Raw genomic sequence first — 18,664 nt, 5'->3', positions numbered from 1 at the left:
TTGCTATTGGGAAAGAATGCCCATAACACGTCCCTTCCAAATACAGATTCGCTAACCCTTTTTGCGATTTGGTAACAGGTTACCGAATTGCAAAATGGGTTTGGTACACAGGAAAATCAATTTTTCTGAGTCGCTAACGACCCGATTCTGCAAATCAAGCCGTTTGCAAACAGAAGAAACCTATGTTCATGTGGTCCTAGGTCTTCTCCATACTCCCACATTCACAGCAAGGAACCTTGTTATACAATTCAACAACAACTTTTCTTTTGTGACTTAAATTCGGTCTGGTCCCACTTGGAATACAAATGGGTCCAAATAAAAATGTTCTATATGTGAGACTAGACGTGCAATCCATAAGTAACGGGACAAACTCTGTATGGTCTCAGTATGCGCCTATTACGATAGACCAAAAGGTGGAAGCATTTTGACATAAAATAGCAGGGCACACCTAGTCCAGTCCTGTCTACACCCTGGAAAATACTGCTCAATTATTAGAGTCCAACCGTAAATCGGAGCAAGTCCGCTCAGTGTGAGCTGCCTGCAAGGAGGATGCCGGCAGCCGTCATTCAATCCAGCTGTTTTCCCTTTTGAGCGCACCTCCATGCACGGCACATACGTTAAAACGCCGGGCTCTGACAATCCTCAGACCAGGTTCCAGCGAGCCACGAGAAGGTAATTCCTTGGTGACCGCGCTCCTTCCGGCATGTAAGCAAGACAATGGCATGTCTTTAAAAAGCCAGAGAGACAGCGTTTTTGTTTTGGATACCACAACGACTCTGGTGTTAAAACCTTGCTTTCCCTCTGTGTTTCTAAATACCCACAGTGTCTAATTGAAGACGCCCTTACTCCTCTCGTGACAGCTCATGGAGCGGTAACGATAACACACGGATGTATGTATTTATAGAAACCTTCAAAGGCACGTTCCGTTGAGGACATGCATACCAACTTTATTTATAACGGCATGCCAGGGGAGCACATTTTATTAAGAGCGAGTGCACGGACGTTTGTTGAACAACTTCAAAGGCATGTCATGAGAGCGTACTTCCAAAAAGAGCGAGTGCATAGTTGTTTTTGAAAATCTATCTAAGACCATTTGGAGCACATCACGATTCTATATAACTTCCTTTTTAAATGTATGAATGTTTTGGAATGAAAGATATAATTTGCAAAAACAGACATATGTATGAAAGCATTCAGAATAAATGTGAAATTGGGCACTAAACCACGAGGAGTGTTTCTTTAGCTGGCATATGAGTAGAGGATATTTACCAAGTGGTACAAATAGCCACAACAGGGTTGCATAAGAGAAATATTTCACACTGACAAAGAACATTATACTTTCCAAGTGATGGTGATGTGAATATCTGATGTGATAAATGATGAATGCCATTGTTTATCCATAATGTTTTTCATTTCAGGTTTTTCTTTGCAGGATATACTACTGGTATATTTTGTCAACTGCCCAAATAGGGAACAGTGGACAGTACTTGTGACCAACAGGCATATCTACATTCATTATTATATCACCCAGTGAGGTGTAACAGGGATCGTTTTTCGATCGTTTTTTGGTCCTGAGGAAGAAAGCCATGGGGATGGCTTCTGAAACATGTCGACCATGTAGATAGTGACTCATCATAGTACACCATCTACACCTTCCCATTTTTACTATTCTCAGCTAGGGAAGGCAATAAAATATATTTTTTCCACTAGCCAGACAGTTTTTAATCATTGAACACTTTCTTCACGATCCCACGCACTACACATATTCACTAATCACTAAATGGGCTCCCGCGTCTACGTAGGTTGTAGCACGCCCCGTCCCGTAGACCCCAATGATGAAGCATGACACTGAATCAGGTTTCAGTGTGTGAGGGGTATTTAACAATTTTTGAAACATTGCCCTTCCTGAAATTAAAAGAAGGTGCTTAGATCTTTTCATGACACCATCATTTACGTATGATTAACAACTTAAATAGGAATAGCACACACATATGCACGTATAGTATAAGATACATGCCAGTAAACAAAGTCACTGAAACGGATCGGAAAGCATGTGTGATTTATTTAGGATTCAAAAGTTAATGTGTCTACGGTGTCCAAAAGAAATGGGTATTAATAATGTTTGGTAAAGTCATCAGATGCCCTATACCGATCTGTAGAGTGACAAGATGTTGTCGAAATGCGTCTGTCAATCAAGAATAAATTAACATTTCGACCCACTGAGTGCTCCTGGTTCTTTTGGAGCGTTGGTGATATATATATGTATATATATATATATAGAGAGAGAGAGAGAGAAAGAGTGTATGAGCTCAGTAGCTCAAGGGGCCTTTTCAAACAGAAAGAGGGTTTTCACACTGCCTCACATCCCAGCACTTACTTTGCCCCAATGCATCATGGTAAATGCACTGCATGATATATATATGCCCTGTATGGCGACTGAAGTGCAGCCCTGCCCTGAGTGCCCCAGCTGCATGGATATCTAGATCTGTTACTGACCTTTGGTCATGGGCGAACACAGATCATGTATGTGCACTATGACCTAGGCCTGGCCATGGTAATATGGTCTTATTAGACCTGGAGGTGCCCACCAAGCACAGCCCTTCTAATGGCAGAAGGCTATTGCCCTTGCTAGGAGTTAAGTGACAAGCGTACAGTGGTGACAGCATACCCGTTTTGTGTTTCAGTAGTGTGAAAAGACCTTTTTACCTGTGTCCTAGGAGTCCCTATGGGCTACACTCACTCTCGGCCTACATAGTGATTGTGTATACGTAGGACAGCATGTGATACTTATGTGTGCATTCAGGAATGTATGTGTTATTTATGCTACATAACCATAGCCCTGGCCCTAGAAAGGCTAGTAGAAGTGAGGTTTGAACTCCCCACACGGGAGATGTGGATTGCTGACATTCCTGAGGGCTGGAGTGGGAACACACACATTGGAGGAAGGTGAGCAGAATACCCTTCGTGCAAAGGTCTGTGTTCCAGGAAGAGTTGCTAGTCAGGATCATTGACAAGGAGATGGTGGGTCTGATAAGGTTGACACTGTAAGAACAGGAGATCATGAAAGAGGGAAAGGCTTGGGCCTTTGAACTTTTATGAGAAATATTTCAATAGAGGCTGACAGCCTGGTGTGAGCCCTGTTTACTCCATTGATCTGTGTTAAGGGTCAATCAAAAGTGGAGCCTCTCCTGATGTGAAAAACTGTCCCTTGGACAAAGGACAGGACAGAAGAGAGGACATTTCAAAAAGAAGTTGACACCCACATCAGGAATATCAAAGACCAGACTCTAAATCAAATCAGTGTTGGGATTTGGACTACAAAAGCTGGGAAAATAAGTCCCACAAGTTATTTAACAACACGTTTCTGCAGCTGGATTCAACTGGAGAGATCACCAAGACTTCTAGTTGCTGGGACGTGGGCCTGGAGCTCCAGCCTTCTGCCTAACTGCGAAGACCAGAGGATCCTGTGAGGAGGAGGAGAGCCTCTGGAGGTGGCGTGGCCCAGCGGGGAACCTGCTAAGTGGATCCCAGTGAGCAAAGTGTGAGATGCCGGGTCTGGTTGGGACCATTGTAGGAGTCCTCCCGCTCTTGCAGAAGTTAGTGCCACTGCCCTTGTGAGAGCAGAGATCAGTGCCCGTGTGTGTCAGGAGGGGCCACCATGAATCTAGGGCCATCACCTCTGTAAACTCTCTGAAATCAGTAACCCATGTGTATCAGGAAGGGTCAACCGTCAATCTAGGGCTGTCGCCCAAGTGCACTCTTAAGTCAGCAACCCCCATGTGCCAGGAAAGGGGCAAATATCAAGCTAGGGCCATCATCCATGTGCAAGCCGAAGTTGGGGACCAGGAGGATGGCCTCTGAAATGATAAGGCTGTTGCCGGTGTGTGCGATCCGAAGTTGGTGACCCCATATGACCAGAAGTGGGAACACCATGAAGATAAGTCTTTTGCTGGAGTGCGAGCTAAATTTAGCAACACCCCCACGTGTGCCAGGATGAGGTCACTGTGAAGTCACGGACATCGCCCTGGATCGTCGTGCCAAGGATTTTGTAAAGAATACTTACTGATTGCTGCAGAAGCTGAGAGAGGACGTCCGACACCGACGAGGGTCATTTGAAAGCTAAGGAGGCCCGATACGTTATCAAGCAAATATTCAACTGGACAATAAGCTTATTGCTGTTATTGTACTTTGAGTATTGCGCCCATATATGCCATATACCCATCTCCCCCTCAAAGATCCTTGAACTGCTCAACCCGTTTTACCACTGACAGTCAAGTGCTGAAAAGGGTAGATCTTGGCCCAGTTACTCAGGGCCCATACTTAGGGATGCCTCCGAACAGCAGGAGTAAAAGGCCACAACTCCCATGTTTGAGCCCAGTAACCCCTACTTGCCCAGTGGCCCTCTGAAATGCTTTGTGACATTGTATGTGTGTGTCCTTCATGGCTTCAATGTACTCCGTACCTTATCCGTGAATAGCAGCTTGTACTGATAGTGCTCTCCTTGTACCAATTCAATTAAAGACATGCACAGCAGCAGCATGTGTTGTTCCTGTTCTTGTGTTACCATGTTGTACCTTTTGTCTGTTAAAAAAACTGCTACTATATTGTAACTTATGTGTGGAGGTAGGGTGAGTGTGTAAGAGAGAAGGAAGTCTGCTCTGTTATGTTTTACTTTTTATGCATGTCTGGGAAGCTTGCACTGCTGTGTTAAATGTGTGTGAGAGAACTTAACTATGCAGGTGCCCTTGCTTTACTTGTTCTGCAGATATGGGAAGCTTGCACTGCTGCTGCATATGGTGCACCAGTTAAATGTGTGTGAGAGAACTCAACTATGCAGGTGCCCTTGTTTTACTTGTTCTGTGCGTCTTGGTAAAGCTTGAGAAAGTTATTTCACTGCACAAAAAACAAATCTTTTGGCTTTGTTAATGCTTGGTACTAACGGTGCTGACAACTTCTGTTTAAGAAAAAACCTTTTATAGCAGAACAAAATTATATGATTGCATCTTTTTCGATTTTTCACATTTGCAAACAACTGAAACCTCTTCTGGGGTTTCCACACATGTGTTAGTGAGCTTCATTTAAATGAAATGAATGAAATTCCAGCCAAGTACATTAGCTAATACTTACAGCCCGACGTCACTTCTGTTTGTTGCAGAAGTTGTGGTGAAAGGCCTGCATAACGCACAAGGCAACTCAGGTATCCTGCCGCAGCGGTGAAATTGTGGAGAGTCACATTAGAGACAGACTCATTGACTGCAGTGTAGTCTGTGGGTGGAATGGAGGAATTGTTCAGCCTCCAGAAGACGCTGCTGCTGTTGGAGTAAGACAACTGGCTCTTGTCCAAAACGCATGAAAGGGTGACTGTTGAGCCTCTCTCAACAACCGGGGACTGGGGCTTCATCTGAGCGTGTCCAACAAAAGGTCTGCCTAGGAGAGGGGAAAGAAGCATACGCATGAGTCTGCTAACAGATGGAATCGCAGAAAAACATACAGTTTCATTTATCAGAACCTATTTTGCAAATAGACTGGTTTTTTAGGTCTCGCCTGAGACAGCGCTTTAGCGCTGCTCTCGCGAGAGCTTTTGTAAATGGGGGATCTGGAAGTGCAAACGAGTGCTTTCAGGACTCCAAATACAGTGCATGTGCGTCGGCCGGGCGCGCGCACCATTTGGAGGCCTGAAAGCACTCGTTTGCTTTCACTTTCGCGGGCCGCACGGCCGCTTTGATGTGATCGCGATCGCGATCACTTAAACACAGTGCATGTGCGCTGGGCGCGCGCACCATTTGGCGGCCGGCGTGTACATTTTGCGGGCGCTTTGATGTTCTCAGTGAGCCGCGCGGCCACTGCGAACATCAAAGCGCCCGCGAAATGTACACGCCATTTTGCCACCCCCTCCCTTATCCCACTTCCTGCTTGTTAGCTATGTGATTCATTAGTGAGAGCTTCTTTTATTCGTTGCGCCCGGTTTTCTGTCCAAGTCCGACCCTGCGGTCCTCACTTTTTCTACCCCTCTTCACTAACTCTATACTGCCCCACTTTTATCGTCCTTAAGCACTGACTCTTCGTGGCTTCTTGGTACTCACTCATCATATGTAAAGCGCTCTATAATATTTGGATAATGGCGCTAAATAAAACAGCGCAAATAAATACATAGTCCTTCACTCCCTCTACAACGCCCCGTTCCCCCGACACACAATAAGACTATCTCTCCCTCCTCTCTTTCTTACGGCCTCCCCCAAGGGCTTAATCCACCCTTTCAGCACTGCCACCCTTCTCTCTCCATCTTTGTGCCCGCCCCTCGCGCCACTTTCTCTCTTCTCCACCCTGGCTCTTCCTCCAGACACCCACAGCACTGGCTAACCTTCTTCCCTGGCCACACTTCACCAGCCCTCCTCAGTGGTTTGCTTTCCATGCCTCGCCCGTCTTTCAGCACGGGCTCTCCCTTCTATCGCTAGCCTTCCCCGATCACTTCAGCACTACCTCCCCGCACCCTTTCCCTCCGCTGTGACTGGTTCCCTCTGCCCCTAACCGCCTGTCTCGCACCCTCCCGGGCACCGACTTCATTCTCCCTTTCTCCTCCACCACTGCCCCCCCCCCCCCCCCCCCCCCCCCACCCCCGAGCACGGGCTATCTAGCCTCACCTTTCTCCGGTAATGATATTTTCTCCTCTCGATTTTTTAAGCACTTGCTTAGAATTTTTTTCTCTCGCCCTGTTCTTCGATTACCCCACCCCCGCATCCTCCAGCACCACCACCCTCCCACGCCCGTCATCCAGGAGTAGATCGCTGTTTTTTTTCTCTCCCACATCTCCGAAACCTCTATTCCCTCTCCTGCCACTCTTTCTCCAGCACTAGCTCGCGCTCCTTCACCCACCATTTCCCCTCTGTCACCACATCTCCATCGCCCCCTCACCCCGACTACCGCCTTGAGCATTGAGTCTCTCTCCTGCACGTATACTCGGCCCTTGCAGCACTGCTCTAGCTTCACCTTCTCCTCTTTTGAACACATTGGCCACTTGCCGCCCACTGTTAACCCTCCATTACTGTCAGTTGTTTTTGTCCAGGTCCCGGTACTGGACGATGTCATTGGTGACACGCAGGGTGGGGAGGAGACTGACAACTCAGGGCCGACTTATCCGACAGCGCTATTATGTGGCTTTGAAAAGCAAATGATATGGTACATTGTGAATAAAACAAATTATGTGCCACGTTTTTGCATTATTGTGTAGTTATTGTGAAATTTGTATACATTGATGCAAAGTAGACCCCAATGGTGGTGAAAAGGTCCGGCACAAAATTATATTTACAGGCAATGTAATGTTTCTGCCTTGCAGAAATGCATTGGGCCTCTGTTAATATGGAATGGATGCATACATCGATAACAAGCATTTGCAATGCAATAGGTCTCGCATTCGCGAGAGTTTAAGCTATTAGCATTGTTAAATGCCTTTTATTTATGTTTTAAAAATCAACACATAAATAAAAGGCATTGTCATTTACAATGCCAAGAGCTCAAACTCTCGTAAATGCGAGACCTATTGCATTGCAAATGCTTTTCTTCTGTGTATTGTGACAGTGGGTGCATCGTACATACTTAGGCCTGACAACAAAACGTATTCCTTTCACAGTCGCCGGCCACAATTTGTCATGGGAGAGAAGTGGAGCGGATTGTGTGGTGTTTACATTGGATTGACGTCAGTCTGAATAACTGGGGATATCACTTGCCTGAAGCGCACATTCTAACTAGGTATTCACGGGCGGTACTGGATTCAAGTACTCTTTGGATTCCGCACCAAGGACTTTTACCAACCAATCTGCTTTTCAAAGGCAGTCCAGGAAAGACAGGCCACCCCAACTATTTTTAATGAATCACTGCAAAGGCTACACAGCAAACAATGTGTTGTTTCTGGGTAGGAGTAAAGTTTAATGGAGTCATCACAGGCATCTAGAGCAACTTCACAATCCATTCCTTGAAACCTCCAAATGGAATATTCGTAGAGGTTCCAAAAAACGGAATAACTAAATTCTGTATTTCAGGAATCTTTTGACTAACCTGTTGCATTTCGGCTGGTATGAGACTTTATGAGTATGATTTATCTGTACAAGAATCACTACCTCCTCCTCCCTTGGATTCCAGTACCTCCTGTTCTTTTTAGGTCGAGCCTAAACAGCCCTTGTGCTGTTAGGCGATCTGTTATCTTTGATTTGTGTGGTCTGACTCCTCCCACCCTTTGAACTGGCTGCTGTCTGTGTCATTCAAAAAGGATGGCCTGCAAATGGTTAATGGTCGGTGCATGTCCCACCTTTTTTCACAAGGTAACGCCCATGGAGCATTGCCTCGGGGACGAGCAGCCACGCGCATGCTGCTTGTTATCTTTTAATTTAAATTAGCCATCTTTTTTTGTTTGTTTAATTTAAATCAGTAGACCTCAGCTGGGCAGAGTACATGGTTTGCCCAGATCCACAGAATGTTGGGTCAAGCCGGAGACTTGAACACGGATCCCCCCTCGGCCATTCTGATGGCTGTGTCACCCACTCGGTTTTTTTGCAATTAAGGTGTCAAATGTATATATTTTTTCTGCCCCGCGCTTTCAGTTTCATGGCGAGCGACGGCTTTCTATATATGCAGCTCCCATGCGCACTTTCACTTAAATATGCATCCCTTCCCCCGCTGCACGGGCGACGCTCTGCGGGCACAATTGTTGTTATTATTGTCCCAGGATCTGTGTCCAAAGGATAGAGCAGCCTGTGTGTGCTCGTTGGGGGTGAAAGCGTGCTCTGACAGCGTGCCTCGTTTAGGTGAGGACTTTTCACAAAGCTGGCAAGCATATGAAGACATTCTTTCACACGAAAAGTCGAATCATTGAGGGGTATATTATCAAGCATGGCGTTAAAATAAGCGGCGATAATGGGCTTGATAATATGCCCCTGAGAATTCCAATAGAAGCCCAGATTCACAGCATAACATGGGCTTCTAGGGGAATTCTCCAGGGCATATTATCAAGCCCATTATCGCCGCTTTAGCAGCAGTTTTCTGCCGCTAAAGCGGCGATAATTTTTTTGTTGAAAAACCTTTATTGACATTTCAACCAATAACAAGTATGGGCCTACAACCCCCGGATCCGGCCGCTAAGCAGTCAGAGTAACAGAAATCAATATTTATCACAGGCAGCACCTCGGGGAGCAGAATCTCCATGCTATTATACTCTCGGCCACTGAACAGCCCAAGTAGGAGACCAGGATACAAAAGGTTTTCATTTTATAATAAGGGAGGATGGAAGGATCAGGTGCCAAACAGTTTCCCAGCAGCAAGAAATGGCAGGCTGAATAATAAACGTCAACAATAAACAGCAATTTATCTAGTCAATGGCGCTGAAACAGGAAGGTCAGGATGTGGAGGAATATCACGGCCATTTGCGCCTGCAGTCTCCTGCCCTAAAACCCAGAAAACACCACGGAAATTGTGGCACACATGAAAACACAGCGATTAACAACGAAGGAGTTCTACCATGCTGATCCCAGAAAAAAAGGACAAAGAAGAATAAGAGAAGAAAAAGGAGGCCATGGAAAAAAAAGGGTTAAAGACTAAAGGATCCCCTCCCCCAACCCCCCACCCTGCACCTCTGCAGATGAGTACGGCCCCCCCCCCCCCCCAGCAGTGTGCCTGTCGCCCCGGAACCAGACCCGAAATATAGAAGAAACAGAGAAAGAGGAGTAAGAAAAGAAACCCCACCAGACGGGGGGGGGGTAGAGAGAATATTAATAAACTGGAGGAGGGCCTTCAAAACATGCCCCCGGCTTCTCCCTCCCGCACAATATGTTTTCCCCCAAAGCAAACAATAAGCAACACAGAATCGACCATGTCAAAGAAGAATGGGGAGCATTATGCGCCTATTACCCTAACAGTTATGCCGTGAGAGCACGCAACCCCTGAGCCCGCCCGCCTATTAGATGACCACCTCTGAAGGATCAGCCTTATCCTTGGCCACTCTTTGCGAATCTACCCATGCATACCCATCGACCCAGTGCCATGTCCAATGTTACAAAGAAGAGGAGCGTCCAAAAAAGAACAGGAAGCGACACACACAGGTAGGGTGGAAGTCTCTGAATACCAACACAGTCAGTAGTATGGAGAGTCGTCTTTCCCGGTGCTGCCCCAGGATCAGCACTGCACACAAGGTCCAAGAAGGCGAATTCAGCCAGAGCAGGCGACCGTTGCTTGAATATTGCCTGGGTCGCCGGAGGCCGCGCACGGGACAAGGCCACCACCCCCCACTCAGGTCCAAGACCTCCGGAACAGACCAGACCCACAGCCAACCGATCACACGTTAGTATACTGTACGGAGTTTCCAGCTGGTCACTATCCACAGGGGCGGCCACGACCCTGTCCTCCTGTGTGCAGTGTAGGAAGTCCCCGTGTTCCTGGGGACAGGCAGGCAGCAACTGTTCCGATGCTGATGCCACCCCATCAAGCTTACTCCCCAATACCCAGGCGCCGTGAACCAAGGTGGAATGAAGGGCACCGAGAGCCTCGAGAAGATCACCATACCCCAGCACAGCTCTCGGCGCTCGCTCCGCTACGCTCCTCATAGTCGCACACTTCCAATCGTGCTGCGACCCAGTGTACAGGATGGTAGACTTCGTCCTGTCAAGATGGCCGCCGGGTAGGACCAACCCAGATTGGGACCAGGACTCAGGGACAAGCGCCTCAGGTTCCTTGTCACTGGAATCAGGGTTTCGGGGGCAGGCAAAAAATATATCCGGTGTGTGGTCACAGGCAACAGTCATCCCCACCACGGACCTGCGCCCGCGAAAATCCGGGAGCAGGCCGCAAGAATCAGGGCGAGTTACGGGCGGCGGCCGGGCAGCTCACCGGCGAAGGCTGAGGCAATCACCGGGGAATCTTGGATTAGCCACCTCGGGCATGCACTCGTTCCGCTACGCTTAGCGGTAGGAACGACCACGGCGAAATGTAGGCCGATATTCGCACCGCTCCGGTTAGTCCGACTCCACCCAGTCACCAAAGGCCGCTGTTGTTGAACTGCCGCCCGGCCATGTTATCCACTCGAGGTCCCGGTTCCAGGGTTGCACAGGCCGCAAACTTCAAATGGACATTTCTCCGGCGATACCGCCGCCAGAAACTTCGGAGTCACACGATCGGTTGCCGCTCTCATTCACCAACACGGGCATATAGCGCAGGCTAAGGATCTCATGCAGGATATCTGTGCGGGATGCGGAGGTTCACGGAGCCGGGAGCCTACGCTGCCGTCCCGGCCGCCATCTTGGCTCCTCCAGCGGCGATAATTTTAACGCCGTTTCTTGATAATATGCCCCTTAGTCTGTCTTATGGATGGATTTGAACTCTCGGACATTTAAGTTAAATATCACTTTTCCAAGTACAAGAAGCCTGTTTCAGTTTTCACGCAAATTCTCTTCAAATGCATCAGAAAAATATTGACTTTCTTCATTTAGGGGCAGATTTACAAGCCAGGCGATAAAATTATCACCGCTTTAGCGGCAGAAAACTGCCGCAAAAACGGCGATAATGGGCTTGATAATATGCTCTATGGAATTCCAATTGAAACCCATGTTAGATGTGAATGACGTCTAACATGGGCTTCAATTGGAATTCCATAGAGCATATTATCAAGCCCATTATCGCCGTTTTAGCGGCAGTTTTCTGCCGCTAAAGCGGCGATAATTTTATCGCCTTGCTTGTAAATATGCCCCTTAGTTCTTCTGTGCAGGTTTGTTAACTCGTCCATGCCCTAAACGTGCTGCACGTGCATTGATTCTTTTTGTGTGTGTTTGTAGGCCGTCATGTGTGTTTTTTGAAATGTGATGTAATGCCTGTCTTCCATCAGCCCAGAGCGCAGATTCATTCCTCTAGCTCACTCTGCAACCAATCCGAAACGAATCTCAGGGTGCGGCAATTCAGAAGTACCAAATACGGGTTGCTACTTTATTTATTGAAAAAAACTTCGCATTGTCAAGTACATATTTATAGATAAATGGCGCTCTATGCTGACACAGCATAGAAATACGCCAGTAACGAAGCAGTATGCTTCTCTGCAGGTGTTCCGAGGGATGTTCGAAAATGTCGGCCGATTTTCCAAAAAGGTGAAATTCGTTTTATATTTTTTAACTAAACCCAAGCAGGTTACTTTTAAAAGCTCAGTGATCAGGCAGTGGGCGCTATAACTACCTAAATGCGAATTCCATTAAAGTAACACCATTGCCTGGGCGCTGACAGTGCACTTGAAAACTACTTTCCCAGCAAGGTAGCCTGTGTGTAGTGCTTCGCTGCAGAGTCCTCCTGGCACTTCAGTTTAGCTGGCAGTTGTCCCACACTGGTTCTCCTGCTGAAGAGCTTGCTTTTCGCGCATTGTGCCATTATAAGCAACCTATTGCAATTACCACTAAGGTCATTGTTAGGCCCCTGGCAGTGCCGGACACAGCACAATTATTCCTTAATCCTTGAATTCCTCACTGTGCAGAATGAGGAATATGTTTCCTGCGGAGTATCTATCTGCACTCTTCCTGTGTTTTATACTCTGCGACACGTCGATGAAAAACAAAAGAGACAGGCGAGGCTGGCCTGGCCTGCGGAACCAAAAACAATCCTGGTAAAAATACCAGCCCTACCTCTATGGATGTTGATTCACATATATGCTAGGCTAGGGGTAGGGACAGTAACATCACGTGCCATTTTCACCCCAGCAGATGAGATGACAGGAAGTGACATCAAATGAACTTTGCTTCTGTTGTCTTCACAGAAGGTTGATTTCTGTGATCTTTGACTCTTGGCATTACTGGAAGCAAAGTAAATGAAGTTAAAAGATCTGGAATAAGTGAGCATAAGAAAAGGGATACTGAAGTAGATGTGTATTTTATTTTAGTAATCAGAGGCTGGTTTCATAATATGCCAGGGCACAACCACATAAAGGCAGGAAAAGAACCTTCATAGACAATAGGAACAGCCATCATAGGACAACTAGGGCCATCATATTCCAAAGTATTGCTTCAAACGCTCTGGCACATCCTTTCATGTCCACCCTATAGCCATCATTTGCTAACCACAACAATTGTTTGCCAAGCCATAATCATAATATGCTAAACATGACCTCAAATGACGATATACAGCCCCAAAGGCCAAGGCAGAACCACCATATGGTAAGGCAAACAAAGCCAATATATGCCCGTGGCTAACTCCACATGCTTGTCTCGTCAGAGCATCATCACAATTTAACAGAAGCTCTCTATGGGCAGTACACAAGTGCAGTCTCTCCTTATTAGAGGCGATCTGTACACAGACTGAACAAACCCTGGATCCAAAATGCAGATATTCCTTATATCCATAAATTCCAATATTTTGTCCTTTTTCTGTCGCAATTGCCCGGACATCTATTCTGGGAAGAAGACGTTTAGTTTATTAAATGATTAATGTGACATATACCTAGCTAATGAATTATAACCATATTGGTTGTGTTTGATATACACTAAAATAATGTCATATAGTCCCAGGAGTGTTTGATCTATTTCAGATTTTATAGGACAACCTCTGACCTGATAACGGAAGTACATTGTAGTTTTTGTGGTTATCATAAAAACATGGTCCCGATGTGGCCTGCCTGGAGCTGTGTTGGACACATTCATCTGTACCAAATATGTTAGCCAAGAATGCAGCACATACCACAAACCAGGTTACTTCTTGGACCTTTATTAACAGGTGTTATTCACAGAACACATTTAATTAGTTTTAAAATCTGCGTGTACTTACCTGCTGCTTGCATGTTTGAACCGTGTGTACAACAAAGCACGTCTCTCATTTTTGCATCTCCTGTGTATGTGAATCTAGCTCTCTGGCATCAGCAATCATTAAGCCATATTTCATGTGTGTACATGCACTGCTCCTGTCTCGAATGTCTGCCCATAAATCATTCTCCCATCTGTGTGCACCATGCTACATCTTGCCTGTGTGCACCTAACCTCTTCTCACCTGCATACACCTTCGCCCTTTTACCTGTGTGCAACCAATCATATCACCTGCATCCACTTAATACCTCTTACTAATATGCACCTTAAGTTCCTACACTCATTTGCACCATCCCTTCACCTCTGTACATTGCTTGCTCTCACATAGGTGCCTTTAGCCCCAGTTGCCTGTTTGCACACTGGCAACCTCAGCAACTGGGCTGAAATTGCCCTACTTGAGATTTCTGGGGTCATCTAGGCCCATCTCTCACTTAGCCCCTTTTCTCCTCTGTGCACATAACACCACTCTCACCTGCACAAACGTTGCTTCATTCACTATGGTATCCCTAACCTTTCAAAACACAATACTTTTTAGACATTTTGTTGAAAAAAGCTAGAACAGTACTACCAGGCAATTGCCAAACATGTTTAATGCATCTTTCCTTTCAGACTCTTTAAAAAAAAATGTCTTTATTGATTTTTAAACATCATATCTGTTAGAACTAGGGGTCTCTTGTTGACAGACGTAGGAACCTTTGACCAAATAGGGACCCTTGCTTCTAGTCAGGGTAAGGGGGTACACTCCTAAAATAACCCCTGCTCACCCCCTTGGTAGCTTGGCACGAGAGGCAGTGTGTAAAGCACTTGTGAACACATACAGTAATCCAGTGACAACACTACAGATGGACACCACACAGGTTTTATATAAAAAATAAGTATTCTTTCTATAGACTTATCACAAGACCACAAACAACAAAAATTCACAATACTGTACTTTAAAAAGGGTAGAAATAGCTTAGTTCTCTTAAGATGGTAAATGCGACACTTTTAGTTCAATGTACCTTTGGATGCGTAACACTATACAACGAAAGTGTTGCAGGGAAGTTGATGTGTCGGTTCCTTACACGCAAGAACGGTGATGCATCGGTTCCCTACTGCTGCGTAGGGGACGGTGATGCGTTGGTTCTTCTCTGCATGGGGATGTGATGCGTCGGTTTCTTACTGCGCCTACTTGGCGGTGCGACCCGCAACGCCGTGATGAGATGAAGATCCGGTGCAATGAGACAAAATGGTGTCTTCTTCTTGATGCGACAACAATGTGTGCACGCCCGACGGCCGTGCAGCGACTCAACGAATCTTCTGAGCCGCGACAGGCCCTGCGACACGCTTCTCCAGGGAGGCGGGGTGCCTCGGTGATGCGATGCGACAGCGGCAGCACACTTCGCCAGTGATGCGACGACAACGGCTGCGGCGGCGACACGCTTCGTCGTCTTGAGTCGCGCTTCCAGCTCCCAGCGACACGCAGTCTCTCAGAAGGCCTAGCTCAACAGCAGGCACTTCAATTCCCAGCAAAGGAAGGCAGGGGAGCTGGTTGGCGACATCTGTTGTCCCTGAGACTTCAGCAGGAGGCAAGCTCTTTCTCAAGCCCTTCGAGATCCTTTACAAGTTGATTTGAAAAGCACAAAGTTCCTTTCTCCTTTCTATGGCAGTCAGGCAACCACTGCAGGCCAATCCCCCAAACAGCACTCAGCTTAGGGATAGTCTTTTCCTCAGTTTCTCTGGTTCCTCTCCTCAGCAAAGGTTATTCTTGTTTCCCAAAGTGATCTAAAGTTCTGGGGTCTGGGTCCCCCCTTTTATACTCATTTTCTCTTTGTTCTCTGAAGGCAGAGAGGCCTTTGCCTAGTCCAAACCAGTTCTGGTAAGTCCTGGAGCACTTTGTTTAGATGACTCCTTCTTTCCTTTGACAGTGTAGGCCAGGGACATCAGACGCACCACAGGAGGTGGAGCCAGCATTGTGGAGGCAAGGCACAGCCCTATTCAGACCCAGATGCAACTCCTGATATAATCAAACTGCCCATTCTGGCCTATGGGGAACAGGTAGCCTTGCAATAGTGAAAAACGAAAATAGCTGTAATTCACTATTAGGACATGCCACACACACCTGGGCATGTCCTACTTTATACTTACAATGCACCCTGCCCTCGGGCCTACCACAGGGGTGTCTGATATGACAAAAAGGGAAGGTTTAGGGACTGGCAAGTGGGTGCACTTGGCCAGTTAACATGGCAGTACCAGACTGCACATAGGCTCTGCAATGGCAGGCCTGAGACGCACTTTACAGGCTGCTTCCGTAGGTGGCACAACCAGTGCTGCAAGCCCACCAGCAGCATTTGATTTACCAGCCTTGGGCACACTCAGTGCACTGCACTAGGGTCTGACAGGTAAACCAAACCAGCCAATCATGGAGTCACTAATCAATTCATCAATTTACCATAGGGAGCACTTGCACTGTGGCACTGAGTAGCAGTGGCACAGTGCCCAAAGCATCTAAAACCAGCAAAAACACATGAGGTAACAGCAAAAAATGGAAGGGAGACCCACGCCAATGGTGCCAGGTCTAACAATATCTAAATGGTGTACAACAGTCATGAATAGGCACTGTTGCAGTTCAGATATGGCTATATGCAAATCAGTCTGACCCTGTGCCAGGATGCTTGTTTCCAGTCCAGGGAAGACATGGCTTGGCAGTTCGGGCTGGACTGTTCCCATGAGGCACAGGGTCAGACTGATTTGTATATGGCCATGTCTGAACTGGGGTGGCGGAGTGAGCTAAAGAATGATGATGGATTAAACCCAGATCAGTTGACTGGGGGTGAGTACTTGCAATGTTCAACACTCCGTCCATCATCCCCTTTGGTTTTGCTTTGAAGCAATTAACAGCCTTCAACTTCCTGCCACAAGTTATTGATTCAGCGAGATCATTGGGAATAACTCTTGACAGGAACCTTAACATTCAGACACACATTAGTGCTGCCACCAAAGCTGCAAACCTTTAAGTGTACATCTTAAGAAAATTAAAACCCTTCCTCCCCCTCAATGACTTGTCTGCAGTCCAAGCCCTAGTGATTCCCAGGTTGGACTATGGAAGTGCAACCCTCGGCGTTTTATCCAGATCCAAAATGGCTCCTCTAAGGACCTCCCTTAACTCTGCTGCAAGGCTCATAACAGGATCAAAAAGAAACAATCACATCACCCCCAATTTGAAATCACTCAATTGGCTCCCCGACAAAGCAGGAATTCTGCTGAAAATTGCATGCATGACCCACAAAGCCCTACACTTCTATACCCCAAGTTAACTTGCTCAGAAGCTTGAACTTTCCAGAGGATCCAGATCCTCTAGAAGCTCTGGCACTTTACTGCTGAACCACAGAGATTCTTTAAAAAGAAAACCTACAATAGAGACTTCTCTGGCATTGCCCCTCACATCTCCCGCCCCCTGAAATCGGACTGAATCACTCAACTGCATCTTTCAAGAAAGAAGTCAAACTAATATTTATGATCAAATTTCTTCTCTAGATCCTTGGAACTCCTCTCTTCGAACATATCAGGACTCGTCAACTACACTCATGACTACTGCTCGCTTGTTATGCTATTGCTTTTGATCTATCTGTCTTATCATTGAGATGATTCTGCCCTTATCAGGGGAGTTACCATATCCTGTACTGTTCTTGACTATGACATAAGTAGTTCTATATGTCTCTGCTCTTTAAACATTTGTAAAGCGCTCTGATACCCATGAGGGTCATGTTTGTGCTATATATACCTTTTCAAATAAATAAATAAAATTAATCTGTTGCCTTATTGGGAGTGGAGGGGGCCTAGGTGTTTCTTCTCGATTTACCCAGGTTTACAGGTTAATGTGTATTTAACCCTGTTTTTTCCCTCCACTTGGTGTGACCATGAAGGAAAAATGGTGTGAGAAGAGGAAGCATTCCCCTTATCCCTCATCAGAGGGTGAGGAGGCGGAAGTGTCTGAGCAGCATTCCAGTCACTGCCCTGATGCGGATGACAGACTGATGGCCAAAAAAGTATAGGCCATGATTGATGAGGCGGTGGCAAGGGCCTCCAGGCCTTCACACAGCAAAAAAATAAAAATTGGGGATGTTTCTTCAGATTCAGAGAGTGATTCTTTTACTGGGAAACCTGGTTCCTCTGGGAGAAAGTTTATTTCCAGAGAGGAATTGGGGGCCATCATTTTGAACATTCAGGACAATCTGGGGTTCGATCCTCCCCATGTTGAGGAAAATGTAGATAGTGTTTTTCCTCAATTTGCCAAAACCACTCCAGTGACTCTTGCATTTCACCCCAAAATTAAGGAAGCAATGTTTGGGGTTTGGAAGGAGCCAGATCAATTTTAGATTCTGCTATTTATCAGAAATCCAATCAATTAGAAGATGCAGAATCTATGTTGCCCCAGAACATTAAAATGGACTTGATTTTAGCTCCTTTGCAGGGCAGATCTCCTTTGAATCCTGATGACTGTTCATCCTTAGAGGTGATGCCAGCTTGAATCTGTGTTTTGGGGCTGCTAACCATGCACTTCGGGCAGCCTCTTATGTTGTATTGACCTCATAGTCCTTGGTAAAGGATTTTGATTCATTGGCTGAGCTGATGCTGCAAGCGGGAGTAGATGTATCAAACCTCCTGGTTCACATAGAACAGCAGTCAAAATGTTTGACCGACAGTTCAGCCAATTTCAATAAGCCGGTCTCTGTTGCTTCCAGCTCGGTGGTGTTGGCCTGCCAGCATGTTTGGCTCAGAGATTGGAAGGATGATTTTTCGGGGAAGCTGTCCTTGATGAAGCTTCCATTTGAAGGTAAAAAGCGCTTTGGTGACCAGCTGGATGACAT

At 46.5% G+C, this 18,664-nt stretch overlaps 1 protein-coding gene and 1 long non-coding RNA gene across 5 annotated transcripts in view; one reads left to right on the top strand and one right to left on the bottom strand.

Moving 5' to 3' along the window:
- Window positions 1-18,664, bottom strand: part of IL31RA (interleukin 31 receptor A) — a 1,058,288-nt gene that overhangs the window by 520,479 nt on the left and 519,145 nt on the right. For all 4 annotated transcript variants that reach the window (XM_085631330.1, XM_085631336.1, XM_085631333.1 and 1 more), the window contains exon 3: window positions 5,128-5,427. In XM_085631330.1, the coding sequence (XP_085487456.1) occupies window positions 5,128-5,427 (300 nt within the window). The remainder of the gene's footprint in view (window positions 1-5,127; window positions 5,428-18,664) is intronic.
- The window catches only part of LOC146865322 (uncharacterized), a 120,396-nt gene that overhangs the window by 11,739 nt on the left and 89,993 nt on the right, over window positions 1-18,664 (top strand). The window lies entirely within an intron of this gene.

Source organism: Triturus cristatus, chromosome 2_1 (assembly GCF_964204655.1).
Source record: "Triturus cristatus chromosome 2_1, aTriCri1.1, whole genome shotgun sequence".
Taxonomy (NCBI): domain Eukaryota; kingdom Metazoa; phylum Chordata; class Amphibia; order Caudata; family Salamandridae; genus Triturus; species Triturus cristatus.
The sequence above is the reverse complement of the archived record's forward strand: the minus strand, read 5'-3'. Positions and strand labels throughout refer to the sequence as shown.